The sequence below is a fragment of the Alligator mississippiensis genome, chromosome 14, assembly GCF_030867095.1.
Source record: "Alligator mississippiensis isolate rAllMis1 chromosome 14, rAllMis1, whole genome shotgun sequence".
Taxonomy (NCBI): Eukaryota; Metazoa; Chordata; order Crocodylia; family Alligatoridae; genus Alligator; species Alligator mississippiensis.
In genome coordinates this window covers 17,660,951-17,688,160 of record NC_081837.1, presented here as the reverse complement: position 1 = coordinate 17,688,160, position 27,210 = coordinate 17,660,951, and the positions used below count along the sequence as shown (strand labels likewise).

General features: G+C 52.2%; 1 protein-coding gene and 1 long non-coding RNA gene across 2 annotated transcripts; one reads left to right on the top strand and one right to left on the bottom strand.

Annotated features, from left to right (window-relative positions):
• Window positions 1-11,349: 11,349 nt before the first annotated feature.
• On the bottom strand, window positions 11,350-19,205 carry LOC132244859 (uncharacterized). The gene is made up of 4 exons (XM_059717517.1): window positions 18,677-19,205; window positions 16,726-17,019; window positions 14,527-14,610; window positions 11,350-12,911 (listed from the first exon to the last, which is right to left on the bottom strand). The coding sequence occupies exons 1-4, from the start codon at window positions 19,203-19,205 to the stop codon at window positions 12,832-12,834; spliced, it is 987 nt and encodes a 328-aa protein (XP_059573500.1). The 3' UTR covers window positions 11,350-12,831.
• A 759-nt stretch (window positions 19,206-19,964) lies between these two features.
• LOC132244890 (uncharacterized) lies at window positions 19,965-23,025 on the top strand. Its single transcript, XR_009456720.1, has 2 exons — window positions 19,965-22,401; window positions 22,877-23,025. It is a non-coding gene; the product is annotated as an uncharacterized LOC132244890 (long non-coding RNA).
• Window positions 23,026-27,210: the final 4,185 nt, after the last annotated feature.

Sequence of the window (27,210 nt, the reverse complement as noted above, 5' to 3'; positions counted from 1 at the left end):
CATGAGCAAGAGTTTCATCACATTGCAGACAATCCACCTGTTGCCCAGAGGAACCTGATGCCACCACGCCAACTAAGAGTGGACGTGTGGTGAGATTGCATGTGAAGAACAAGGACCATAATGGGATAGCGGTAAAGGCTAGAGCCCACTGGTGAGCCGAGTACTAGCAACTTCTGGCTCCACGATCCTGAAACGTTCCCAGTGTGGAAATAAGTTTCACCAGGCCTCTTGCTTGACTAAGAAGAGAGAGAAAGAGAAGAGAAAAAGGTGCTGATGCTGATGCCATGTGTTTTTAGATGTTCTAAGATAAGGAAAAACCTTCATGCCTTGTTTTGTCTGTGTGCAGATGTTAACCTCCTCCTTTCCGCCGAACCAGAAGCTGAGAACTGTTCCCAAAACATAGTGTTTTTTTCTAAATAAGTAAACTGCTTACGTGCGACAAACGAATGATCAACACCTTTCTGTTTCTCCCCAGGTTGCTTTGTCTGAACCCTGCATCTTTTCTCGCTGTCTAAAGTATAAATACGCTTGTAAATTTGTAGAGGTCAGAGTTCCTTTGAGAACCCTCCCTGTGATCACTTGTATAGTTTTAAATAAACCTAGATGACTCTGCCAATTCTAATACAACCACAACGCGAAGTTTGATTTCTTCCACAATTTGGTGCCGTGACTCGGATAGAGACGCCCGGAGTGATCGGTTGAGATACAGACCATCTCCTCACCGATGCCCCGGCTAGCCAAACTAAGGTAAGAGACCGTTTGAAATCTCTACTGGGGCTTTTCAGTGAGAGACTGCCTGTGTGTCTTCCTGTTCGCCGCTTGAGGCTTACCGTATCCGACCCTTTTGCTGCCAGAATTGTCAGACCCACTATGTAAGTAGGAACTGTGAATGAAGGTTAAAGAAAAGAGTAAAGAAACTGTGTTGCTGTGGTCAGTGAATGTATTTCATTTCCCCGTGTGCATTGAGTTCAGTTCTGCAAAGAACTATGAGGTCTTTCTGAAGCTAGGAGTGGAAACCTTGTGCAGCTGCCCCCAGGACACCAGACTGTGTGCTCTTCGAAAGCAAGGGTGCAAGGTGGAAACTCTTAGACTGGAGGAGATCAGGGTTGTGTGACAAATTTTCCCTCCCCCCCTCTCCTCTGCTGTTGTAAACTCTGTAGGAATTTCAAATCAGATAGTTTCTCATCCTGTTTCCCAACGCTTACATGTTTCTCTCGGCCCTGTTTCTGATCAACATGCTTTTCTCCTCAGTCCTTGTTCTCCTGTTAATTTGTTAGGCAGAGATTTGCTTTGTCAACTCAGCTGTACTATTTATTGTTCTCCTCATGGTGTTTATGTGGATGTTCCCTGTGTTAATGAAATGGCTGTACTTGCTATCCTAGCTAGCTAGCTCACCTCCTGAGCCTGAGTCCCCTAATCTTTCTGTTGCAAGAGGAAATCATAAAGGCTGTCCCTCCGTTTCTCTGGTCCCAACATGCTAATGAAGTAGGGCAAATTCATACTGCCCAGCCTGTAAAAATTAGATTAAACCCAGCTAAGCCATTACCTAAAGTTGCTCAATACACTTTATGCCCAGAAGCCGAAGAAGGGATACGTCCTGTTATAACAGCTCTTTTGAAGCAAGGTATCATTCATTGTCTTGACTAAGAGTCCTTGTAATACAGCTATTCTTCCTGGAAAGAAACCTGGAAAGAATACCTATTGCTTTGTACAAGACCTCCGTGCAGTAAATTCTGCAGTTTTACCTACTTTTCCTGTTGTGCCAAATCCAGCCGCTGTCTTGTCCTGTATTCATCTTAATGCCTGTTATTTTACTGTTGTTGACTTGTGTTCTGCATTTTTCTCTATCCCTATACATCCTGATAGCCGGTTTCTCTTTGCATTTACCTAGAAGAGACTTCAGTGTACCTGAACTCGATTGCCCCAAGGCTAGACTGAATCCCCTTGTCTTTTTCCTCAAATTCTGAAGAAGGATTTAGAATACATAATATTTAAAGACAATTCTGTGCTTGTGCAGTACGTTGATGATCTGCTGTTAGCATCTACCTCCCTTAAAGCCTGTAAAGCTGATTCTTTAACTCTTCTCACCTCTCTTGGCCTAAAAGGCCATAAAGCATCTAAAGAAAAGCTACAACTTTGTCTCCCTCGTGTCCACTATTTGGGTCATGATATTTCTGCTATGCCTCTATAGTCAAGCCACTGCAAAACCTGACTCTTGTTAATACCTCTGAGCCTTTGCCCTGGACTTCAAAAGCCGAAGCCGCTTTTGCCTCTATTAAACAAGCTCTGTCGCAAGCTCATCCCCCAGGCCTTCCTGATTATACCAAACCATTTATTCTTTTTTGTCATGAAAAAGACGGATTTGCACTTGCTGTGCACATGGAGACAAGCACCGTCCCATTGCTTATTATAGCTCTGCTCTTGACCCAGTTGCAGCCAGACTTCCTCCATGTCTTCGTGCTGTAGCTGCTATTACTGTTGAACTGTTCTGTACCCTTGTATTAGGTTCTCCCCTTACTGTTCCTATCCCACATGCTGTAGCAGCTCTTTTACTAAAAACTAAAACTCAACACCTTTCAAATGCTAGATTGACTAAGTATGACATTTTGCTTTTTCTGCTGGAAATATATTACTTTCACTAGATGCCCTGTTTTAAACCCTGCCTCCCTGTTGCCTACTCCTTTAGATGGTGAACCCCACGATTGTATTGTTGTTACTGCCCACCTAACAATGCCCCGCACTGATCTAAAGGACACCCCCTTGCAAAACCCAAATCTAGTATTTTATGTTGATGGGTCACATCAAAGAAACTCAAAAGGTTCTCTTGTTGCAGCATATGCAGTATGTTCCCAATGTGATGTTATAGAAAGCCATCACTTGCCCAATGTATATTCAGCTCAAGTTGCTGAGCTTGTGGCCCTTACCAGGACTTGCACCCTAGCCTCTGGTACCTCTGTTAATATTGACACTGATTCTCGCTATGCCTTTGGTATTGTACATGATTATGGTCAACTTTGGAAGCAACGAGGCTTCCTCATGTCAAGAAGTGCCAAAATTAGTAATGGGCCATATGTAAATGCCTTGTTAAATGCTTTACAGTTACCTTCTGCTGTTGCTATTATTAAATGCCAAGCTCACCACAAACCTTATGATAATGTTACATGTAAAAATGCTCTGGCAGACTCCGCTGCCAAAGCTGTGGCTATTTCCACTCCTCAGGCTACACCTGTGTTTTTGTCTATCTCAATTAACCAGTCTCCATTGGCAAGTCTTCATGACATTGCCCTCCTCCAAGATCAGGCTCCAGAACCAGAAAAATATACGTGGAGACTGGCTGGGTGTTTGTTACACCCTGACCATTTGTGGCGCTGCCCGGACGGCCGCCTGGTTGCCCCAGCGGTCCTTCTTCCCTATCTTGCTCGCATACACCACGGCATAGCACACGTGAGCAAAGGGGGGATGATAGAAGCTGTTAAGCTTGATTGGTTTGCTCCAACTTGTTCATCTGTGGCTCAACAATACTGTTATACCTGCCCTGTTTGTCAAGCCCCAAATTAGGGAAAACCTGTAAAAACAAAAAAGCAGCACATCCCCCACCTTCGGGGCCATTTGTAAATTTACAAATAGATTTTATTCAAATGCAGCAATGTTGTTCTTATGAATATGGTCTTGTTATTGTATGTATGTTCTCTGGATGGGTAGAAGCCTACCCATGTGCAAAAGCTGATACCATCACTGTGAGCAAAAAGTTGCTCAAAGACTTTATTCCAAGGTTTGGTATTCCTTTATCCATAAACTCCGATAGAGGAACTCATTTTACTGGGCAGATAATGAAAGAAGTCTGCAAAGTCCTGCAAATCCAGCAGAACTTTCATTGCCCGTACCATCCACAGGCCTCGGGCCAAGTGGAACGCCAAAATGGCATTTAAAAAAATTAACTGGCCAAAATTTGTGCTCAGACTCACTTGAAATGGCCAGATGCACTTCCCATAGCCCTTATGAGTATGAGATCTACTGTCAATCGAAACACCAAACTTAGCCCACATGAAATCCTGATGGGAAGACCCATGAGACTCCCTGCCTCACCACCTGTTGCCTCCCACTTTTGCAATATACATTTACTTGATGATATTATTCTAGACTACTGTACGGCACTAATGAAGTGTGTTAAGGCTTTTCATTCACAGGTACAAGCAACTGTCCCCAAGGAAGCAGATGAGCCCTGCCATTCCATCCTGCCTGCTGACTGGGTCCATGTAAAAGTCCATCAACTGAAGTCATCGGTGGAACCCCGCTGGAAAGGCCCATTCCAGGGACTCCTGACAGCCAACACTGCAATTAAGTGTCAAGGACTCCAACTGTGGATCCATGCTTCACACACTAAGAAAACATCAGCCCTGCTAGACTTAGAGTCTCCTCCATATCAACCTTGTAATCAGCCTCCACAGACCGGTAGTGAGCCTAGCGCCTGCCAACAGGAGAGCTCAAGACCAGTAGTGAGCCAAGCGCCTACTGGTGAAGAGGATTGCCACTACAGAGAGAAGAGGATTTACCACTACAGAATGAAGAAAATGTACCCCAATGACACCACTATGCCTTTCGGGAAAGGAAAAAGGCCTCTGCCTAGTTCCTGGTTCCCGAGGTGGGGTTGGTTAGTCGTGACTTGGGTACTTCTCAGTCTTTCCTTTTGGATCATCTTATATGAACTTAAAGACTCAGTAGCTAAAAGAAACTTTGTAAATCAGACTAGACTTCAAAACAGGTCAAAAAGATCACTCCCACACTGGCATGCTCACCAAAGTGCTTTTCTTCAGCTGTCTTACCCATATGCAAAGGATTTAAATGTTTCTAAATGTTGGGTATGTCCCCACTTGCCTCCTAGTACAATGACAGGGGTGCCCATGATTGCTTTCTCCCTTAATTGGACGACTTTTGTGATATGTATGTTAAAATAGTGAAAAGGTAAAAAGAAAGAAAAATTAGAAGTTAAAAGGCTCATGTCTATAAATATCTAATATGTTGGGCCAAAAAGGCCCAAAAGAGGGGGAAAGTGGAAATAAGTTTAACCAGGCCTCTTACTTGACTAAGAAGAGAGAGAAAGAGAAGAAAAAAGGTGCTGATGCTGATGCTATGTGTTTTAAAATGTTCTAAGATAAGGAGAAACCTTCATGCCTTGTTTTGTCTGTGTGCAGATGTTAACCTCCTCCTTTCCGCCGAACCAGAAGCTGATAACTGTTCCCAAAACATAGTGTTTTTTTCTCGCTGTCTGAAGTATAAATACGCTTGTAAATTTGTAGAGGTCAGAGTTCCTTTGAGAACTTTCCCTGTGATCACTAGTACAGTTTTAAAGAAACCTAGATGGCTCTGCCAATTCTAATACAACCACAACGTGAAGTTTGATTTCTTCCACACCAGTTAAAGTAGCGCCCGATGAACATCCAAGTAGCTAAGAGGGAGCTGCCCGAGTAAAGGACGGGGATGTGGTACATGGGAGGTCCCTTGAAGGGGCCAGCAGTGGGATGACCCAGTCTCTCCCTGTGATGCCCTGCAGGTGTGGTTTGTGCTGGTGGGTAGTTGTAGTTCTCCCTGCAAGCTGTGAGCTTGTGAGTTGCTGAATCCTGTTCCTAATAAAGATCAAGCTGTTTGCCACGCCCCCGGTCTCAGCCAAATGGTGACTCGTAGACAGACCCCAAAGGCATGGAGGTCTGAGTGAGTGCCTCATCCCTGGGACCCATGCCATAGAGCAAGCACTGTCCATGGGCCCATCCCTGGCACTTGGGTTCATGTGAGAAGCCCACAAGTGTCCTGTTGGTGTTTTGGTTGTGCCACAACTATGAGCATGCCCGTCCCTGCTCCCCCTTCCCCATGTGGAGTAACAGAGCCCAGGGAGTGTCCCCCTGAGCTGCACAAGTTCCCCCCATCCCCTTGCTGGTGGTGGGGGTGAGTGTGGGGCAAGAGGACTATCAGGAAAGTCCACTCCTAGTGACCGCACCGTGCTGGGGAGCTGAGCTGTATCTGAGCAGGGGCAAGAGGAATGGGAGCTATTTCTCTCCAACAGAAGCAGGGGTGGAGGGTTCGGAGGCCATTGTAACTCTGGATTTGCAGATGGGGCTGAGGCCGAGCTGGGCTCTGTGTTCCCAGCCCCACCCCACCGGGCAGTGATCAAAGGGGGCTACTGTTTAACCGGGACTCCCTGCACCAGGGTGGTCACTGCTGTGACCAGCCAGGGCGGTCACTGCTTGGGCCACACGGACAAGGACAGACAATGCGCCCAAAGAGTTCAGGGGCTCAGGTCATCTGGGGCGGGAGCACCCCCAGGCCAGGCCAGGCCAAAGGCGCCCACAGCCCCCACACTCAGCACCTTGCCCAGGTGGGAGGGAGACCCCTGGTTGCCATGGCAAAAGAGCTGTTGTGCCCAGTGACATCACAATGCCCAGCCTCACTCTCAGATACCGGCTCCTCCCAGTGCTGTCCTGCCCTTCGCCCGCGCCACTTGCCCTTCCTTGTCCTTGTGCCTGTTGGTTAGTTAGTTCCTTACTTTAGCAGTTTGTTGGGTAGTTTGTTAGTTCTTTAGGTAGCTTCTTAGTTCGTTAGGTAGGTAGTTTGTAGTTGATAGGTTGTTTGTTAGTTCATTAGATAGTTCAATAGTTAGTTAGTTATTTCATTAGTTCGTTAGTTAGTTGTTTGTTTGTTTCTTAGTTAGATTAGTAGTTCCTATCCGGGCATCGGAGGCGAGCACCAGTCGCAGACATGAGTGCCCTTTCTCCCTCAGCCATGGGGGCAGCCCTGGGGACATGGCACGGGTCCATCCCGGGGACTTTTGGGAGATGTGACAAGCTGTGAGCGGGGGCTGAGGGTGGGCAAGGGCCCAGCACTCGGCCCCATGCCTCGTCCCTGCTCGCGGCAGTCCGGCTCCTCTTTCCTTCCTTCAGCTCAGGGCTGTGTTTCTTTGCAGATGCTCCAGCGGGAGAAGCTGCCCCCCGTGCGCCTGCGCTCCAGCAACCTGGGTGAGACCTGGGCACGTGCCCCGCCATGGGAGCAAGAAGGGCTGGGCAGCACGAGAGTCCACAGGGCTGTGTGGCTTCCCCTCCCGTCAGGGTTTGGCTAGCAGGCTAAGCCCACGCTGTCCATGGTGTAATCTGGACAGCCCCCGCCCTGTGCCACCCCCCACCAGCTGTCACCCCCTGCTCTTCACCAGCAAGTTCCCTGGGGAAGGGGAACAGGACTGGCCCCCATGGGCTCCACACGCTGGGCCAGGTCCTGGCCCTGCAGCCCCTGCCCATGCCCCAGCCCTGGGAGCCTTCCTCCTGGCCATGGCCCTGCTGCCCTCTGCTCCCTTGCAAGGCGGCGCTCATACGGGCTCTGGGGCTGTGAGGGTGGGGGTCTCTCCCCAGGTGACCCGTGCCCCTCCCAGCTCCATGCAGCACATGGGACCCTGGGGACAGTCTCTGTCTCCCACCAACTCCACGGGCCCTCCAAGACTAAGGGAGGGTCATGGGCTCATCCCCCGATCACAGGGACAGTCCTTCCCGAATACGAGTGTCTGGGGGGACCTGGAGCTGGGGACTCACCTGGGACACAGGGTAACAACCAGCCCCTGGGATCCCCGGGCCCAGCTCTAGGAGCCGTGCCTGGCCCCAGGGCTCGGGGGGCCACCAACCCTGCATCACGGGGAGATGGGACCTTGCTGCCTAAGTTAGCCCATCGCCCCAGACGCTCTTTCTTTCTCCAGGAGCACAAACCCCGCTGCCGGTACCACCAGCAGCAGGTGAACGGGTCCCAGCGGGGCTGGGGGCTGTGAGGAGACCAAGTGCGCTGGCTAATGGGTGCACGGAGGCGTCGACCAGAGGGACAAGGCTGGGCCTGGGCTGCGGGATGGAGGGCAAAAGCAGGGCCAGAAGGACACATGGTGCAAGAGGTGGCTCCGTGCGCAGACAGACGGGCAGTGGCATGAGGCCTCTCTAACCCACACGCTCTCGTTTCCTGCAGCTGGAGCTGAAGGCACTAAGGGCCTGCCTGGCTCAACAGGAGCAGGACGCAGCAGTCCTCCTGTCCCGGTAGGTGTGGGGCTGGGGAGCACCGGGCTGTTCCTGGGGTGCCACGCAGGGCTCGGGGCTGCAGCCCAGGGCCCGTCCCTGCTTCTGCACAAGTCTCTCATTGGGGAAGGGCTGTTTTGTGGGATGGCGCCGTCAGTCTCCCTGAGCCCACAAATGTGCTTTGTCCCCACAGAACTCAGCAAAGGGAAGAGCAGCTCCTGGTGAGCTGGGGGCGGGGCGGGGGGGCAAGGCCAGCAGCGGTGTGGGGCAGGGGAGGGAGCAGGCTTAGGCCGAGCTTGGCCAGTTGGGTATATCCCAGAGGACATGAAAGCGGGAAACAGAGTCCTGGCACCTTGCGTGTTGGGGCAGGTGGGGCCTGACAGGTGCCTCGGGAGGTGCCTCTTTTGGGTGCCTGATATGCTCGATTCAGCCATGGGCATGGTCTGATGGGCTGGGGTGATTGTGGTGCAGACTCAAGTGGAGGAGCTGCAACAGGAGAATCGCGCCCTGGTGCTGGCCCTCCAGGCACACAGGGAGCAGGGCCAGGCTTTGGAGGACAGCCCACAGAGGTGAGTTGCTCTGCATGCCCCTGCCCAGGGAGATGGGGAGTGTGTGTGGCCCCGTGTGTGCCCAGGTCAAGGCTGTGCCCCGCTGTGCCAGGCCCTGCACTCAAGGGGATGGGTGCTGCCCCGGCTCTATGGGGGGAGGGCATGTGTCTGCGGTGCTGGGCATTACGTGAGCCTTGTGGGTGTCACACTGTGGGACCGGTGGGGTGACAGGTCTGGGTCTGTGCTGCACGGACCTCCCTTGCTTCGTGGCTGGCTGTCCCCTCCCCCATACTCCGCCAGGTTGCCAGCACTGCGCCAGGGGCTTGCATTTTGTCCTCACTGCCACTGTTTTTTCATTTGCAACAGCGTCCTGTGGAGGGGGTCGTGGAGGAGTGCCCACCCGTTACCGTGGCGGCCAGCACCCAGGCAGAGGGCCCCTGCCACGAACACGCCGGTACCAGACCAGGGTCCTCTGCCTGGCCAATACGGGCTGCCAGGGGGAACCCCTGGCCAGGACAGCGGCGAGCACACAAACAGAGGCTCACCGCTGTCCAAAAGGACTGGGGCACAGGGAAAGATTTGATGCTTTTTATACTGCTAGTGTGTGGGGGTGCTGGGGGTGTCACGTGCAGTGTTCCTGCTGCAGGGCAGGCTGGCAGGGCTGGGAGCAGGGGTCTTTGCAGGTCAGGGAGTTCTTCTGTCAAAGGGCCTGTTGGGCTTGAATTCAGTCCACGATCCATCTCTGACCAGTTGCTTCTTGTGCAATCAGGCAGAAAAGCCCCTCCCAGGTGGTTGAGGCCGGGACGCAGAAAAGTGCTCCCCCCACTGTGGAACCCAGCACCCAGGCAGAGGGCCCCCAAAATCAGGACACCTCCACACAGACAAGGGCCCTCTGCCTGGTAGACGTGGGCTGTGACCCCCTGCCCCTATGGACCAAAGCCTTGCAGGGTCCAAAGATGACAAGACAGGGGGAAAGGTATGATGATGTGCCTAGTTTTTTGGGGGGTTTTCTAAAGAAATGTTTCATGCTCCAAGCCAAATCAGCCAGCTCCGTGAGTCAGTCCAGAACCATAAGTGGCCCTACAGCCAGCAAACATGATGCTTTCTCTAGCGTTAGGTTGTGAGCGTGGGATCAGTAGGGGAGCTCAAGGAGGGCTGGAGCCAGGAGCCCGTTCCTGGACCTGGGAAGGGTCTCACAGGTTGGGAGAAGGACGGGGTGGGGGCCAGGAGCCCAGGAAGGGAAGAGGTGAATGAAGGGATATGACTAGTGTGTCTTCAGTAAGTGCCTTGCCCACAACTCCCTCCAGCGCCCTGAGTGTCTAGGTGGGGCAAGGCTGGGACAGGGGCGCTGCAGGCCTGGGCTCTCTGTGCTGGGAGCCGTCCCTGTTGTGTATGTCCAGACGGCAGCCAGGAACCAGACCTAGGCGCAGGCAGCACAGCGGGAGGAAGGGAGGTGGGTCTGGCAGGACACCCAGGGCCGGTCCCTGGTACAAAGGCAGTGATGGAGAGAGGGGAGGCCTGGGCATGGGGTGGTGGCAGTGGCCAGAGCCTGGGGGCTTGGGGTGAATGGGAGGTGACCAGTGTCTCTGCCTCCCACCTGCAGGGCTGACACTGTGGCAAAGGGGAGGAGGAGAAGGTCGGGGGCAGCAAGGAGGTGAGTTTCCCCCCTGCACCCCAACCAGACCCAGGCCTGAGGGGCTGCCCCTCCACCAGCCCACATGATAATTGGGTGCCCTCCACCTCCAGGCCACTCAGGATGACCCGTGCCACCTCTCTGCCAGGGCCCTAGTGCCCTGCATGGACCAGCTATCTCCTGGGTTGGCCTCTCATTGCCCAACTCTGGGCCTCAGGACCCTGTTGCCAGGGGTTCATCCCGGGAATCAGAGCTTCTGGCCCAGGCCAGGCCCGCTGGGACAGAAAGCCCCACTGAGCCATGTGTGAGAGCCACGTCCTGCTCCCTGCTGGGGAGACGCTCCTTTACCCCGTGGTTGTTCCCGGGGTTGAGCGGAAGGACCCCACACTGAGCATGCCCTGACTCTGCCCTTCTCCCGCAGGTTCCAGCTCGCCTGGCTGCTCCCATGCTGCTTCACCCTGAGGAGGTGAAACCCTGCACTCCTCCCCTCCCCTTCCACCCCCGTCATCCCCTCCCTTCGTCCTCCCCTGCCCGATCTGCCGGGATGCGTCCATGGGATGACAGCCTTGCTGCCTCTGCCTGTCTGAGCATGTAAGTGGCTTCTCATTAATTGTAGTTTTCTGAAGCCTCTTCTCTTGCGTCCTTGCCTTGGGCCCGTGCACTCCAACAGAGGCGCTTCGTAGTCCTCATGTTGAGATTGCCCCCTCACTCTCATGTAACCTTGTCACAGGCCCCCGCCCGACTCACCTCCGCACTGCCACTCAGGTGTCCCAGCTACATTCAAGCATCCAGTGTCACAGCGAACAGTGGAGCCTCGCCCATTGGCCAAGGGCTTGGCTGCAACGGGTGAAAAGTGGGCTTGCAGATGCAGGCACCCCCGGGAGCTTCTACTGGGACACTCAACTTGTTAGATGCTCTCCTCCCAGCCAGGAGGGATCTGGTGGTTTTCCCCAAGGCCAGCATGCCCAGGGAAGCAGTTCACACCCATCTGGCTTCTGCAGCATCGTTGCCTTACTTGGCTGGCCAGTATGAGCCATTTAACTTCCATTACCTGTTGAGCTGTGAAGTTGAACATAAAAGGCAGAAGCAGAATGCTTGGGGTCTCAAGTCTCACCAGCCACCTAAGAGAGAAGAAAAGACAAGATCGTCATGCCCACGTGTCACCAGAGGTAATGACAAAACCCAGGTCAGTCTGAACCTTACTGCCGGCTAAACTTTTCTGTCTGGTAAAGGATCCAATTTTGTGTCTGGTAACGTACGTTTTATTCAGGGAGAAACTGTTTGAAGCACCTTCATCCAACAGCACATCGGGCTTGTAGTTAATTAACTCAGGCGGTGTGGGGGAGGAGGTCTGGCTGACTGAATGAATGCGCGTGTGTGTGTATTTAGAGATATGAGCCACTGACCAGGTCTGAGACTACGGTTGGGTTCAGCCGCCCCAATTCTGCCTGACAGGGCACTTTTGAAAGCAAGGGGGCCCAACTGGAACCTCGTGACCCAGTGGACAGGGCTTCCCAGTGATTTGGTCTTTTTCTCTCTGGCTATTGAATGAATGTGTGTGTGTGCATTTAGAAAAATGAGCCACTGACCAGGTCTGGGACTAAGGCTGGGTCTAGCCACCCCGATTCTGCCTAAAAAGGTAGCGTTGAAAGCAAGGGGCCCAGCTGGAACCTCGTGACCCAGTGGACAGGGCGTCTGAGTGATTTTGTCTTTTCCAAACCCCTTGTCCCAGTAGCTTCTGCCGAGAGCAGGAGTGAAAGGATCCCTCTTGTGTTTCCCTCCCCATTTCCATTTTATGAGCCGGTGTCAGGTCAGAAGCCTTTTGTCTGGGCGGTGAAAAACTGCGGGGCAAGGCACTGAGCGGCCCGGACATCCTAAATAAGCCTCTCCTACGTCTCCCTGTGTGACTGAAAATGGGAACAAGTCAGTCTAAAAAAGTTCCCGTCCCCCCTAAGGGGACTCCGGCGTACTTCATGTACACACACTATTCTCCCGAGGCTTGCAAGTACCTGGATAAGTGGAACTGGTATACTAGGGATGATCCCGTAAAGCATTTTCCACAGGAAGGAACATTGGATCGGGATAAAATAGTGCACTTAAGAGGGGCTTTAGAGTCCCGTGGATCCAAAACACCACAAAACCAGTGGGATGCATTCTTTTATTGGTATGATGAAATGTCCAAAAGGCGGACAGAATCTCAAACTAGAAGTCTAAAAGACTCTCAAGAAAAATTAAAACAGCAGTTCAAAGCTGTTCGGGAGAAATTGGCTGCTCCCCAAAATTACACGCCGGCCACCGCTCTGATGTATCCAGCATTGCCCGGGGCGCCCCCACCGCCGGAGCCAGCAGAGGATATCCTGGACCTTTGTTCAAACCCTGCTCTCCTGAGACACACACATCAGCAACAACCGGTTCAACATCAGGCTGCAGCCCAGGTCCAAGAAGCCTTACCTCAACCACCGGATGTTCCCTGTCACAACCTTAAAGCAGGAGATTGGGTCTACGTAAAGGTCTATCAATGGAAAAACGCACTTCAACCCAGATGGAAGGGACCTTTCCAGGTACTTCTGACCGCTAATTCTGCTGTTCGTTGCCAGGGTCACCAAATGTAGACTCACGCCTCACACTGCAAGAAGGTATCACCTCCATTGGAACCCGAAGCAGCTGAATTCCAACCAAGGTTGGGACCTTTCCCTGAGGCCAAGGACAAAGACCCTCAGGACCTCACTCAGGCAAGTGAGGAGCATCAGGGTGCAAGTGTTAGTAACCTCTCCCCTGAACCCAGCACCTCAGCCCAGCCAGATTCATCAGTTGAAGAACAAAGATATCATCTCCGGCCTCGAAGAAAGTGAAGGCTCCCACTAGGAAGATCACCACCTCGATCAAGACCAATAGCCGACGTTCTCAGTCCTTTAGGTAACCTGAGCCCAGAGGACGAAGAAAGGCTTTGGCTGCCATCCTGGGTTTGGTTGGTAGTGTTCTTTCTCTTACTGGTGCTGGTTATGTTTGTTGTTGAAATTCTTTGTCCCTCCTGTCTCTAAAAATGGCACTGATATCCTGATACATCACACTTGAGTATCTTAGTATCACCCAAGGCAGGTGGGAGAAAAATTTTTACTTGCAGATCTCCCTTACGGTGGCTCAAGCTGGAAATAAAAGTGACTGCTGGATATGCTCTCACAGCCCAGCGCACCTACACCAACGAATCCCAATGATCGGAGTGCCAATATCCCTCCAGCAATGGGGAAAAATTAACGGCGGCTGCCTTAGACACTACTCGTTAGCTGCCCATCGGTCCGCTCCTAAGGAAAGGAGGGCCACCCCTGCTAAATGGATAATCTCCCCAAGAGTAGAGGCGCCTTTCTGTTACAGATCCAACAACACCGGAGCTTACAATAAAGCCACACCTGTAGGACACTACCCTCATTGCCTAACTACTCTAGATTATAGCCCTAATAGCACCAGTGGAATCCTGTTGGGTAAAGTACCCTCTCTCAGTTGTACAGGATTCATGGTCTACAACTTTTCTAAGGAACCTCATGTTGCTCTCATTGCAAACAGATCGGAATTTGACATTCACTCCAATTTTACTTCTTGTAATATATCTCGGTCCAGCAGGATAGCAACCGAACGTGGTCCGTCCTATACGATGCATATCAATCGAAAGTGCTGTATATGGCACAACAGCTGTCCAGATTTGAGTACCCTTTTTATCCCGGGCCTTTACTGGATCTGCGGAAACAGGGCTCATAAAATCTTGCCCTGGAATTGAGTGGGGGCATGCAATCGTGGACGTGTTATCCCTGGTTTCGAACTGCATAGTGCAATATATCTGGAACAAGTAAAAAATTTCAACCATCACATGAAAAGGGCGGTTAATCCCTTAGCTACCAGAAACACAGGGTTCCATCAATTTGTGAGAGCCTTCATACCGTGGCTTGAAATAAGAGAATTGGAATTAGCCATAATTAACATTTCAGCCACAATAGAAACTTTAGCAAGGCAAGAAAACCCACAGCAGAGTCTAGAATAATGGTGTTACAAAAGTGTGAGCAGATTGAAAGAAAACATGAAAGGCTGCATGATGAAATAGAGGGGCTCATGAGAATGGAAGTTTAAGGCTAAAGTGAGACTAAATAGTCTCAAAGGGGGGGACTGTGGAATCAGAAAAAAATAAATGCCTTAAACTTTGATCATTTGAGTTATAAGATGACATAACCGCTTTGTGGAGAATTGCTGGCTCTGTACAGTAGAACAGATAAGGGAAAGTGTTTGTTCTTTGTAACTCCTCTGCAACTGCTTCACTCACCGCGGCCTTGAAGATAGGAAAAAGTATGTACACTCCACGCCTGCTTGTTCACCTTCTCCTTCAACAGCTCCAGGATAGCGTTGCCTGCACGGGGTCACTAGGGTAAGTGCAGGGCTGAGGGGGCAGACCCCCTCTTAGCAACCCCAGCCAGGCCAGGCACCCCCAGAGCCCCCCTTGCAGACCCCCAACCCTAAGGGGCCCCCCGCACAATGAGGACGCCCCAAAGTTCCATGCCCTGCCGCCTGCACAAGCCCTGCCCCCAGGCTCCAGGCTCCGCCCATCCCACCAATCCCCTTCCCGGCCCAGCCCACAGCCAGGGTTTGCCTGTGGGGCAGTCGTCCTCAGGCTGGTGCCCGTGCCCTCCACTGGAGCTTCAGTCCCTTCTTTTGGCAGTGGCTGGCAGGCAGGAAGCCATGCTCTAGCGCCCCCCAGCTCTAGTGCCCCCCTGCGCCACTGTGGGGATGTGGCTGCCTTTCCTGAAAAAAACTGAATGCCTGTTCACTTGCTTCTCAGTTCAGTCCATGCAGCTTCGACTGACAGGTGAGCACTGACTGCGTTGTTTCATCCTCAGGCTCTTTGGCTGTCTGTGCTTAGCTCAGCAACCACTCAGCTAGCAGCACGCAAAACTGCTCAGAGCACAGGACCCACACACCCAGCCCGCCAAACAAGCTCTCAGCAAGCCCAGCACAGGCAGGCCTTGCTCCCTCTCCTTCCCATCATGTGCACGTGCACATTGCCTCCGATGTGGCTTCCCCCTCACACCAGTCCCTCCCTGCCTGTGCATCCCCAGTGCAGAGCTAGCTGTACGTGGGCTCCTCCATGGATGTGACCCAGGTCAACACCGTGGCCTGTGAGCAGTACAGCAGCTGCCACGGCTGCATCCTGAGTTGTGACCCAGCCTGCGCCTGAAGCAGTGAGCTGCCAGCCTGCGTTGTGCACTGGAGACAGAGCGGGTGAGTCCCTCCCCTCCTGCCCCATGGCTCTACCCACGGTGTGTCCGCTTGGCCATCTGAAGAGGTCTCCATGGCCCTCCAGATGCCCAGGACTGCCCCTGCCACAGTCCTTTGGTCCGCTAAGTAGTGGTTCCTGGGTATCGCCTCTGTCGCTGACCTGCTGGACCTGACACTGTGGCTCCTGCCCCTTTTTCTCGGCTATTTGCTGTGTAGCTGGTGCCCAGTGCCCAGAACCAGGTGCTGGCCCAGTGCACACCCCCTGCTCCCTCCTCCAGGTCCTCCAGGCCCTGCCCAGACCAGGGGATGAGCGGGCCGTGGGCATCTGAGCCTGAGGCTGGTGCAGCCACGGGACTCCGGTCATCTCTGCCTCTCTCCCATGTCGGGTTACTGCAGGACATCATATCTGCCAACATCTCAGGGCTGTGCCCAAAGGAGATGGAAGGTGGGTGCCTGGAGGGTGATGGTGGCAGGGGAACCCAGGATCTGGGCAGGGAGAGGGAGAGGCCAAACACTCCTCAGTAATGTGGATGCTGCACAAGCTGCAGGCTGGGGAGTTGTGAGCCACAGCAGGCAGAGGCTGTCCAGCGTGTGCATCCCTGGGTGAACATCAAGCAACCTCAGGACCATGCATGGGACTGTGCTCCTGAGCCTGGCCGGGGTCTGCGCCCTCCAGATGTGTTGAGAAGTGGTGATTGTATTAGCTGAAGTTGGCCTGGTCCTGCCTCTCACCCAGAGCTCACACCAAGGAGCTCCGTGGCCCCACGCCCAGCCAGAGCTGCTAGCTCCACGGGAGCAAGGGTGAGACCTGTCCCCAGCCCCAGCTGCTGCCACCCCCGGGTCATGTGGGCCTGGGAGCCCAGAGCAGCTGGAGAATCCACTGTCCTCCCAGGTCCCAGGCACAGCAGTGATGAGCCCTTCCTGCTCCCCTGCACCAAGGCCTGGGCACGGCCTGGCTCCAAGGGCTCTTCCTAGCACTTACTGTGGCAGTAAACACCTGCAATGACCCACACAACACCAATAATGATGCCCACAGTCAGCACTGGGTTGGACTCTGGAGAGGGAAGGGGTCTGTGAGTGAGGCAAACCCCCAGACTTGATCCCAATGCTGCATGGGCCCAGTGCCCCCTCCCCATCAGTACCCCTGCATCCTCAGACCCCCCAATTCCTCCCCGCTCAGCAGGGTCAGTCAGCTCCTCCCTCCTGAGCACCACGTTTCTTCTCCCTCCCCGTGCGGGGGGTCACTCACCGGTCCGGCCCTTGTCCCAGGCCACTCTCAGAGCTGCCCCCAGGCTCTCGTGCCTCACGCTGCAGGCGTAGTTGTGGTTGCTGCTCGGGGCAATCTCGATGGTGGCCCAGGTCTGGTAGGTCTCACCTCTGCTGGGAAGGACCCCTGCATAGCTCGTCTCCTGGGGTTGCACCTCCCCATTTTTCAGCCAGACAGCAGCCATGTCCTTGGGGCAGAAGTCATGGACCTGGCAGGCTAGGGTGGTGCGTCCGCCCCAGGATGATGGCTTCTCGCTCACCTGTGCCACGGGATGCTCTGGGAGGGAGGAGACACCTGCTAGAGTGACTGCCCTGTTGGGCCCTCAGCACCCCTGCCAGGAGCCCGGGCTGGGCCCTGCACCGGGCCACACAAACTGGCTCCAGCGCCCATTTGAGGCAGGAGCAGGCAGTGTTGGGGAAGGAGCGTGGGGGACGGGAGACACGGATGCGCTGGGCTCAGGGCTGCAGGAACAGGGTTCGACACAGCTGATCTCTGGTTCTCAGACACGTGGCCAGGGCACAGACACCACGTGGGCTCTGCCCAGCTGGGAGGCCTGACCAAGGCAGGGACAGAGGCACCGTGTCCTACAGCTGTGCTGGGGTCTCACCCAGCAGCAAGACCAAGAAGCAGTGGTCGCCATCCTGGACACAGGGGGATGGGGCAGGCATTCCCTGGGGTGAGGGGGTGCCCGGTCAGTGCTGTCCTGGGCGGTGACACTGGGACTCACTGCTCTGCAGCGCTGCCTCCCCGTGCTGCAGGTACTGCCGCAGCCTCTCCATGCAGGTCTCCTGCAGGTAGGCTCCTGCATGCTAAAGAATGGCCTTGTTCTCATTCCACCTGCGCTGGGTGACCTGGGTCTGCGTTGTTCCTGCTACCCAGAGTGGTGCTTCTCTGTGCGGGAGCAGCGCGGCACTGGGCAGCCTCCCCATGGGGCAGTGAGGCCCGGGAGCAGAGCCCGAGCAGGGGATGCTGCAGCTGCCCAGAGCAGCGACCCCACTGCAGCCCCAGAGGTGCCACCAGCGCTGTGCCCCAGTCAGCCCAAACCCTGCCTGCACCAGGGGGGTGACGGGGCCTGGTCCCTGCACCCCATGACTCTCCCCACATGGACATCTGAGTCCCTGCAGTCACTGCCCACCCAGCCCTCATGCCTGGGGGTCTGGTCCTCGCCCCCTGGGACTCTCAACTCCTGCCTTGCCAAAAGTTCACACACTTTAACACAAAACTTTACTTCTGTCCTGCTCAGGATCCAGCTCCACATCCAGCCTCCACTCTCTTGTGTTAATGGACACCAGCCCTGGGCCTGCTGGCACTGTGGAGGGCTCCAGTGTGTGTGTGTGGGGCGGTGGGGGGCAGTTCCAGTTTGGGGAGTGGATTTGCCCCCCTTGGGCCACAGCCTGGAGTAGCTGATGGCTCCCGGTTACCTCCCAGATGCAGTTGGCTGGGGGTCCTGAGCTCATCCACACCTGGGGGGCAGCAGTGGGAGGCTCACAGAGAGGCATGAGAACCCCCCACCACCCACTTCCCTCAGGGAGTCACTAGCTGGAGCTGGGGGGCAGCAGGGGCTTGGGGGGGCACTCTGCGCTCACCACCCCTCCCCTTGCACCCCTCCTGCCCAATGCACGTGTCCTTTGCCCCCCCCCGCCCCCCGTCCATGGATACGCGGTTCTGCATGCATGTGCTCCCCTCTGCTCTGGGGACAGCCCCCTCTCCCACGCCCATGTCTGCTGCCTCCCATCACATGCACACCATCATGATGGGGAGAAAAGCGGGGCAGCTGGGTGCTGGGGGAGAAGGGGGTGCAACTGGAAGCCTGGAGGTAGACACAGGTGTGACCCGGTGCCCAGGGTGGGTGCAGACAGGACACGAAAGGGTTCAAGTCTCTCCGCCCCGCCCTCAGCCCGCCCACCTGCGCCGCGGCCAATGGAGAGCTTACGCGTCACAACAGCGGGGCGAAGGGGGGGAAGGAGCAGAGGGTTCGCGCGTGCGCAGTGCAGCGCAGGCTGGTCGGCGGGAGTCACGTGCCCGCGCCTAGGCCCCGTCCCCCACGCCCCGCGCCGCTGCTGGTAGTGCCGGGACTGCGTCCGTCCGTCGCCCCGGAAACGCGGCAGGAGCGGCGGGGGGGTGTCGCGGTCACGCGCGCTCGGCAGCAGCAGGCGGCGGAGGAAGCGTGTCGAGGCCGCCTCAGGCCCGCTTTGACACCCTGCGGCACCGACATGAGCGCTGGGGCAGCGCCGGCCCCGGCCCGGCACCGCCCCGATGGAGGCCGGGTCTCTGCACAGCCGGGGGGCGGGGGGAGCCGGAGGGGCAGGAGCAGGCGTTGTGTCCGGGTGCGCACTCCAGAGCCGCCCTCCCCCCGCGCAGACACGCGCCCCGGCTGCGCTAGAGTCCGGACCCCGTGTTTGTAGGGGGTAGGGCGGGGTGTGGATATCCACATATACACTTGTACATGTATACACATACATGTGCACGTCAGTATACATACTTGGAAAGAGTGCGTGTGGCAGTGCACATACACGTCTGCCTGTTTGTGTACACCTGCATGCACGCACACAAACACGTGCACACTGTGCACACACATGGTATGCACATGCACCCCATACACTGCACTGTGTGTATACACCTACACATACATATGCGTGTGCATGCATGTACGTACACACATGTACATGCATGTATGTGGCTGCATTGGCTCACATACAGAGTGAGTGAGGCGAGCACCGGGTGGATTTGAGCACTCGATTCCCAGAGCAGTGGGTGCGGGGGACAGAGTTTGGTGGAGTCGCCCTTTACAATGAGATCCCTTTTAGCCCAGGGAGGTGAATCCGGGCGACCCCTTTCACTGGAAGCTCATGGGCACGTGCAGCCCTTGCTGGTGCTGTTCTTGTTTTTCCTAGCCCATGCTGCCTGCCCAGCTGGACGTGGCCCAGGTGTAAGAGTTAAGGCTGGTTCAATACTTAGATTTCTGCAGTAACCTTAGGAATGGTGTTGGTTGTCGTATGCACCACGTAGACTCACTGAATCAGAGATGCGTCAGCTTTTGTAAGCATCTGGCAAAAATCAACTTTTTTTTCCAGCAACATCCCAAATAAAGAGACCTTACAAGATTGTCTGGGTACATGAAATGTCAGTCTCAGCTGGGCTCCTTTGTGATATTAGCTCTATTAGGCATGTAAACACCTGCATGTGATTCACAAGACAAACCTCGAGATTTCAGGTAGGAAGCCATAGCTTCAGAAGCCGTTCGTATCTGCTGTGGTCTAAGCTCTTGGCAAGAGGTAGGGGTGGGAGTCAGTCTACTATTTTTCATAATGAAAAAATGAGTGAAATTTTTGAAATGCAGGTGCCACAAAATTCAGGCAAGTTACAGAAGGGCGCCTGGAGCTGAAAAAGGCTGAGAAACCAGTGTACTAGGTACAGGAAGCCATGATGATAGCTTTCTCTACAGCATCTTAAATAGCAACTGGATATATTTTTCATGCCTGTTAATGGGGACTGATTTCAGAAATGCTCCAGTGAAGACATTAAGTAGGACTGGAATTGTCTCCTTGTTTCTCCAGCACTTGACACTCCTCACTTCCCTCCCCAGCGCTCTGCGCCGTCTTCCCCAGGGCACTAAAGTTCCTGGTTATGCCTCTGGCTTTGCTTACACAAAAAATTGAACCAGTTTACCTCTGGTTTACTCAATCTGGCCAATTTAAGTAGTGCACACCAATTCACAGGTGGTTTTCTTGGTGTAGCTTGTGTTGATAACTTTTTTAAACCAATTTTAATTAAATAGGCACAATATCTGGCTCGGTGAGGCCTGAAACATTATTTCCCACACCCTTTGCATAGTCATGCATGCACATAGGAAAAGAAAGGAGAAAGTGCTTGATGAAGTTACGGAACCACTTTGATCTCAGTTAATTTACTACATATCTGCTCCCTGACATAGGAAGTTGCTTGGCTTACCTTTCTAGTAGGATCTATTCATTTAGCAATAGCAGTTATAATTATGCTTTAAAAATACTTACAGTAAAATCTGATTTCACATGCTCCTGCATTTTGGGGGGAGGGGAAAAATCTTGACTAGAAAGTCTCACTTCTTGAATGAAACTTTCCGTGCTTCAAAGCTCTCAAAGCTAAACAGAATTATTGAAAACTAGGGTTGGAAGGGACCTCAGGAGGTCACCTAGTCTAATGCCCTGCTTGAAGCAGGACTACCCCCAACTACATCACCCCACCAAGGCTTTTAAAATTTCCAAGTGAACATAAGTAATAGGTTTAGATGCCAAAAATGAGTCCAGTAAGGCAGTTATTTTAGTACTGTAGTGTATATGAATCATTGTGTTCCTGTGAACTTGAACGTGTAGGAAGAATTATATTTGTCAATCTTCTTTTGTTAAATAGAAACCAAAAGACTTATCTAGGCAGAATTGTGGTGGGGGATATTTATTCCAGTTTTTGCTATAATTTTAAATCTTCCAATTTGAATGTTGTATCACTGGGATTTTTACCTTTAAATGGGTAAAGTATTGTCATGAAATACTGTATGATGCACACCCAAAGAGAAAGTACAATGTATTTTAAGGTTGGGAAATGATATTAGAGCAAATAGAAGCAAAAGTGTCTAGCCAAACCAATAATTACCCTTCCATGAATACTAGATTCTGTTTCTCACCTGTCTAAACGCTTTCCTCTGGTGAGATAGTATCATCTTTTTACATTAATCTTAGGATTTAGTATGGGATATTTTAAAAATTGCTCTTCTGTGTAAAGTTAAGACTAACAGTCCTGATTTCCTCAATGCTGGAAAAAGCCCCTCTTCTTCCTGATTTACATACTTAGAAACATGTTTCTATTTTAACAATGATTGATGGAGGTTGGGTGTTTTGCTTTTGTTTTGGCGAGTCTCTGCTTTTACATTGGTACGTGGTATCATAACTGATAGGTGATTTCCCTTGTGGAGTGGGGGGTGAGGTTCCAAAGAGGAAATCATCCACTATGAATGCTTTGGGCTTGATTCAGTACTCTGTAAAGTCAATGAAAAGACTCCCATTCATCTCAGTGTCAATTGGATTGGATCCTTAAAATGGCTTTTCTTGGGGAAACAAGAAAGATTAAAAATAGATTTAAAAAATAAAAAAAAAGGAGGCTTAAAAATAGAATGAAAAGTTTTGATTTTTAAGCTGCTAGTTCAGGTCTAGTAAAGGCTGGTAGGGAATAAAAGTCGTAACTGTTTGGGAACCTTTTGGCCTTTTTGAAGATAGGCTAGTATGATTTGTGGTGGAAAAGCATCAAACCCTACTTTCCAGCTTTTCTTGTGCTGTTTTCAAGGTTGCTTTGAAGACTGTTTGTTGGCTCTGTTAATATCTTTGGAAATGGTGATTTGTATTGGACATGGAACTTTTGTAACTCTTGGAAAGGATTTCTAAATGTATTGTCTACAGAACTAACCGTGGGTATTTTTAGAGTCCAAAATGTGAACTGATTCACTAATTGAGAAATTAACTGTTTTTTCTTCTTCTTTCAGCGCTACAACTTGTTGTGAAGCATTTCCAGCTGCTCCACTTGTGCATATTTTCAAACAGGCAGGATCTTTTGAAGACGACACCTCATGTTATATTATTAAAATGGCTATCCATACAAGGCTGAGTGTAAAAATGAAAATGCTGACAGGTATTTCTTAATCTTTTGAGATTTTAACTAACATTTCATTCTTATTTATGTTTTATTAATTATCTCTGTAAGCAAATATAAATTGGGGGGGGGGGGGGGGACTTTGGGGAAGTGATTGAAGAGAACAAAATCTGAAAAACGATTCTGTAAGAATATCTTCTTTTACCACCTGTCATGATGTATAAATAGGCAAGAGGTCAGTTTGGCTTTTAAATTCAGGAGCAGTGTGTAGGTCTGGGATGAAAAAAAACACCCCATTTCTTCCACCTGTTCCCTTATATACTAAGCAAATTTGATTTAGAGAAAGAAGGGTTTTGTTTTTACTAAAACTGCACTTAACCTTGACCTGGCAATCGCATAGCATCATAGCTCTTAACTTATTTGAATATTTGATTCCTGTAACTTAAAAAAAAATTAAACATCTAGGAATTAAGAACTGTAAAGTAATAGGTAGTGTGTTATTTTATCATCTCAGGTTCAAGCAGGACAGTTTCAGGAATGTATGACTTGAGAGAGGCAGCCAGACAGACAATCCAAATGCTTCAGTTGGCAGGATGAAGTGATATGCTAATGTAAGAGAAAAGGTGGGTGTACAATGGCAAGGAAATAAATACCCGTTAAAAAGGTGGGAGGTCTAGGACAGTGGTTCTCAACTTTTTTTGTACCAGGACCTATTTATGAAGATCAGTGGCCAGTGCTGACCTGCTTTCCCCCAGCCCTGCTAAAGGGAGCCCCCAGCTGCCCCTTTGCCATTCGGGCCGAAGTCCCGCAGTTCACGCGGATTTCAGTGGAGTGAGTCCGCTGTGGCAGCCCCCCCTGCCCTGGTCTGGGGCTGCCATGCCTCACCAGGCAGCCTGGTCGCGGTCCCTCCAGCCCGTCCCCCAGCAGCGTCTCCCAGTTGCTGTGCCCGTACAAGTATGAGCAGCAGCTCAAGTGCCACCAGCCCAGCTATGCAGCTCCCCCCGATGCCTCCCTCTCTTGCTGAAGGGGCAGGCGCCTACCCCTCCCGTCCCCCCTGCCCTGATGCAGCCTTGGCGCCCGGCTATCTTCCCCATATCTGGCAGGTACCCATCCCCCCTGCCCACACACACACACAGTCCCCAAGTCCCGGACCTCCAACCCCCACTGATCATACACTTAACTGCATCCAGCTATTGGTGCTTCTCCCAGGACCCTGCCTGGGTGCATGCAGGCCATGTGGATGTGTGTGCAGAGACACACGTGTGCCTGCTGGCTCCAGTCACCCAAGCAGTGACTTGCAGGCAGGCTGGAATGAAGGTTACGTGTATGGGGAATGACAAGCTAGATGTGTGTGGAATTAAGGGCTAGCTCTGAAGAAGATGACGTTGGGAGAGATTGGGGGTGGAGGGGGAGAGGTGGATTCTTTGCTAGTGAGCTTTCCTGGGAGTCAGGCAGCGTGGGATAGCTAGAATCTTCCTGCTAGCCGTGTTGTAAGTGTTCGGATTCAATGCTTGCAAGCATAATAAATATTGTTATAGCGTTTTGATGATAGTGTTAGAGCACGGGTGCTCAACCTCTGGTCCTTGGGCCAATTGCAGTCTGTGGAGCTATGATATCTGCCCCACTAGGCTCCCCACAGTTGGGAAATTTGGCGTTTCTCACCTGTCTAAACTCTTTCCTTCGGTGAGGCACTCCCCTCCCCCCCATTTGTCGATGGATTGGGTTCTTGTTCTGCCCCTACCTTTCCTCCCTCCATGGGCTTTGATTGCGTACTGCTTGCATGCGGATTGGGCACTGCCCATCCGTCTCACCGGACAAAAAGGTTGAGCACTCTTTGTTTAGAGTAGTGTTCTCACTGAGATGATCCAGGAAGTATGCAAAAGGAAAGGATTTTTTGGGTGTGGTGACTTTTATTGGACCAACTGCGTGGTTGGAATTAAGTTAGATAAGCTTTCAAACGCAAGATTCATAAATTAATAGATTCATATATGCTAGGGTTGGAAGGGACCTCAACAGATCATTGAGTCCGACCCCCTGCCTAGGCAGGAAAGAGCGCTGGGGTCAGATGACCCCAGCCAGATGCCTATCCAGCCTTCTCTTAAAGACTCCTAAGGTAGGGGAGAGCACCACCTCCCTTGGAAGCCCATTCCAAATTTTGGCCACCCTTACAGTGAAGAAATTTTTCCTGATATCTAGCCTAAATCTGCTCTTTGTCAGTTTGTGACCATTGTTCCTTGTTACCCCAAGAGGCGTTCTGGTGAACAGAGCATCTCCGGTTCCTTGCTGCGCCCCCCTAATGAATTTGTAGTTGGCCACAAGATCACCTCTCGGCCTTCTCTTGTGGAGGCTGAAGAGGTCCAGGTCCCTTAGTCTCTCCTCATAGGGCTTATGCTGTAAACCGTTAACCATACAAGTGGCTCTCCTCTGGACCCTCTTGAAGCTGTCCACATCCTTCTTAAAGTATGGTGCCCAAAACTGGACGCAGTACTCCATCTGGAGTCTGACCAGTGCCGCATAGAGGGGAAGTGTCACCTCCTTGGTTCTAGTTGTCATGCATCTGCTGATGCACGATAGAGTGCAGTTAGCTTTGCTGATGATTTCGTCACACTGACGACTCATGCTCATCTTGGAGTCTGCTAGGACTCCGAGATCCCTTTCCGCTTCTGTGCTGCTGAGAGGGTCATTTCCTAGCCAGTAGGTGCGCTGGATATTTTTACGTCCTAGGTGCAGTACTCTGCATTTGTCCTTGTTGTACTGCGTCCTGTTGTGTTCAGCCCGCTTTTCCAACCTGTCCAGGTCTGCCTGCAGTCATTCCCTACCCTCCAGAGTGCTTACTTCACCCCACAATTTAGTATCATCTGCAGACTTGGACACAGGACACTTCACGCCCACATCCAAGTCACTGATGAAGACACTGAAGAGTACAGGTCTGAGGACTGAGCTCGGTGGGACCCCACTACCCGGATCTTTCCAGGTCAATACCGACCCATCTACTACCACTCTCTGGGTGCGACCCGCAAGCCAATTTGCCACCCACCAGACCGTTTAAACATCTAAGTCACAGCCTCTTAATTTATTTAAGAGAATGGGATGAGATACCGTATCGGAGGTCTTCCTAAAATCCCAAAAAACAACATCCACCTCTACTTCTGCATCAGCATTTTGTGACCTGGTTATAAAATGAAACCAGATTAGTCAGGCATGATCTACCTGCTACAGATCAATGCTGGTTGCCCTGCTTTATCAACGATTTGGAAGACGGGGGTGAAAAGCAGTCTGTTCAAATTTGCTGATGATACCAAAATATGGGGAGAGGTGGGCACGTTAGCAGGGAGGGAGAGACTGCAGAAAGACCTGGATAGGTTGCAGGGGTGGGCTAACAAAAACAGGATGCGTTTCAATAGTGACAAGTGCAGGGTGCTGTACTTGGGCAGTAGTAACCAGCAGCACACTTATAAGATGGGAAACTCCCTTCTTGAGAGCACGGAGGCAGAAAGGGATCTTGTAGTCATTATTGACTCCAAGATGAACACGGGCCGACAATGCGAGGTCACGGTCGGCAGGGCTAACCAGACTGTATCGTGCAACCGCAGGTGCATCTCAAGTAGGTCCAAGGAGGTGATCCTCTCCCTCTACGCGACACTGGTCAGGCCGCAGCTGGAGTAGTGTGTCCAGTTCTGGGCACCCCACTTCAAGAGGGATGTGGACAACATCGAGAGGGTCCAGAGGAGGGCCACCCGCATGATCCGGGGACAGCAGGGCAGACCCTACAACCATAGGTTACGGGACCTGAACCTCTTCAGCCTTCACAAGAGAAGGCTGAGGGGGGACCTGGTGACTGTCTATAAACTCACTCGGGGGGACCAGAAGGGTTTGTGGGAGACCTTGTTTCCCCTAGCGCCCCCCGGGATAACAAGGAATAACGGCCACAAGTTGTTGGAGAGTAGGTTTAAATTAGACCTCCGTAGGAACTACTTTGCGGTTAGGGCGGCTAGGATCTGGAACCAGCTTCCAAGGGAAGTGGTGCTGGCTCCTACCCTGGGGGTCTTTAAAAAGCGGCTTGATGCCTACCTGGCTGGGGCCATTTGAGCCTAGTTTTCTTCCTGCCCAGGAAGGGGGTGGGACTTGAAGATCTCCAAGGTCCCTTCCGACCCGACTTCTATGATTCTATGATTATTTTTCCCGCTGGACTCCCACAAATATGATCCTTAATAATCTTTTCAAAGACTTTTCCAAGGATGGAGGTGAGGCTGACTGACCTATAATGACTTGTATCCTCTTTCCTCCCCTTCTTGAAAATGGGGACCACATTGGCCCTTTTCCAGTCCTCTGGGACCTGACCCGAGTGCCACGAGTGCTCAAACAGCTGTGCCAGTGGTTCTGCTATGACACCGGCAAATGCCTTCAGTACTCGCGGATGCAGCGCATCTGGGCCTGCTAACTTAAACATAGATTCGTAGATGTTAGGGTCGGAAGGGACCTCAATAGATCATCGAGTCCGACCCCCTGCATAAGCAGGAAAGAGTGCTGGGTCTAGATGACCCCAGCTAGATGCTCATCTAACCTCCGCTTGAAGACCCCCAGGGTAGGGGAGAGCACCACCTCCCTTGGGAGCCCGTTCCAGACCCTGGCCACTCGAACTGTGAAGAAGTTCTTCCTAATGTCCAGTCTAAATCTGCTTTCTGCTAGCTTGTGGCCATTATTTCTTGTAACCCCCGGGGGCGCCTTGGTGAATAAATACTCACCAATACTCTTCTGTGCCCCTGTGATGAACTTATAGGCGGCCACAAGGTCGCCTCTCAACCTTCTCTTGCGGAGGCTGAAAAGATCCAGTTTCTCTAGTCTCTC

What these genes read in the sequence shown, in the direction of transcription:
- LOC132244859 (XM_059717517.1), bottom strand. Translation starts at nt 19,205, where the DNA reads ATGTATGTGTATACATGTACAAGTGTATATGTGGATATCCACACCCCG. An exon ending in TCGCCCCGCTGTTGTGACGC is followed by an intron (nt 17,020 to 18,676) that starts GTAAGCTCTCCA and finishes CCTCCCTCCCAG; the next exon opens with AGCATCCCGTGGCACAGGTG. An exon ending in CTGGGACAAGGGCCGGACCG is followed by an intron (nt 14,611 to 16,725) that starts GTGAGTGACCCC and finishes GACCCCGTGCAG; the next exon opens with GCAACGCTATCCTGGAGCTG.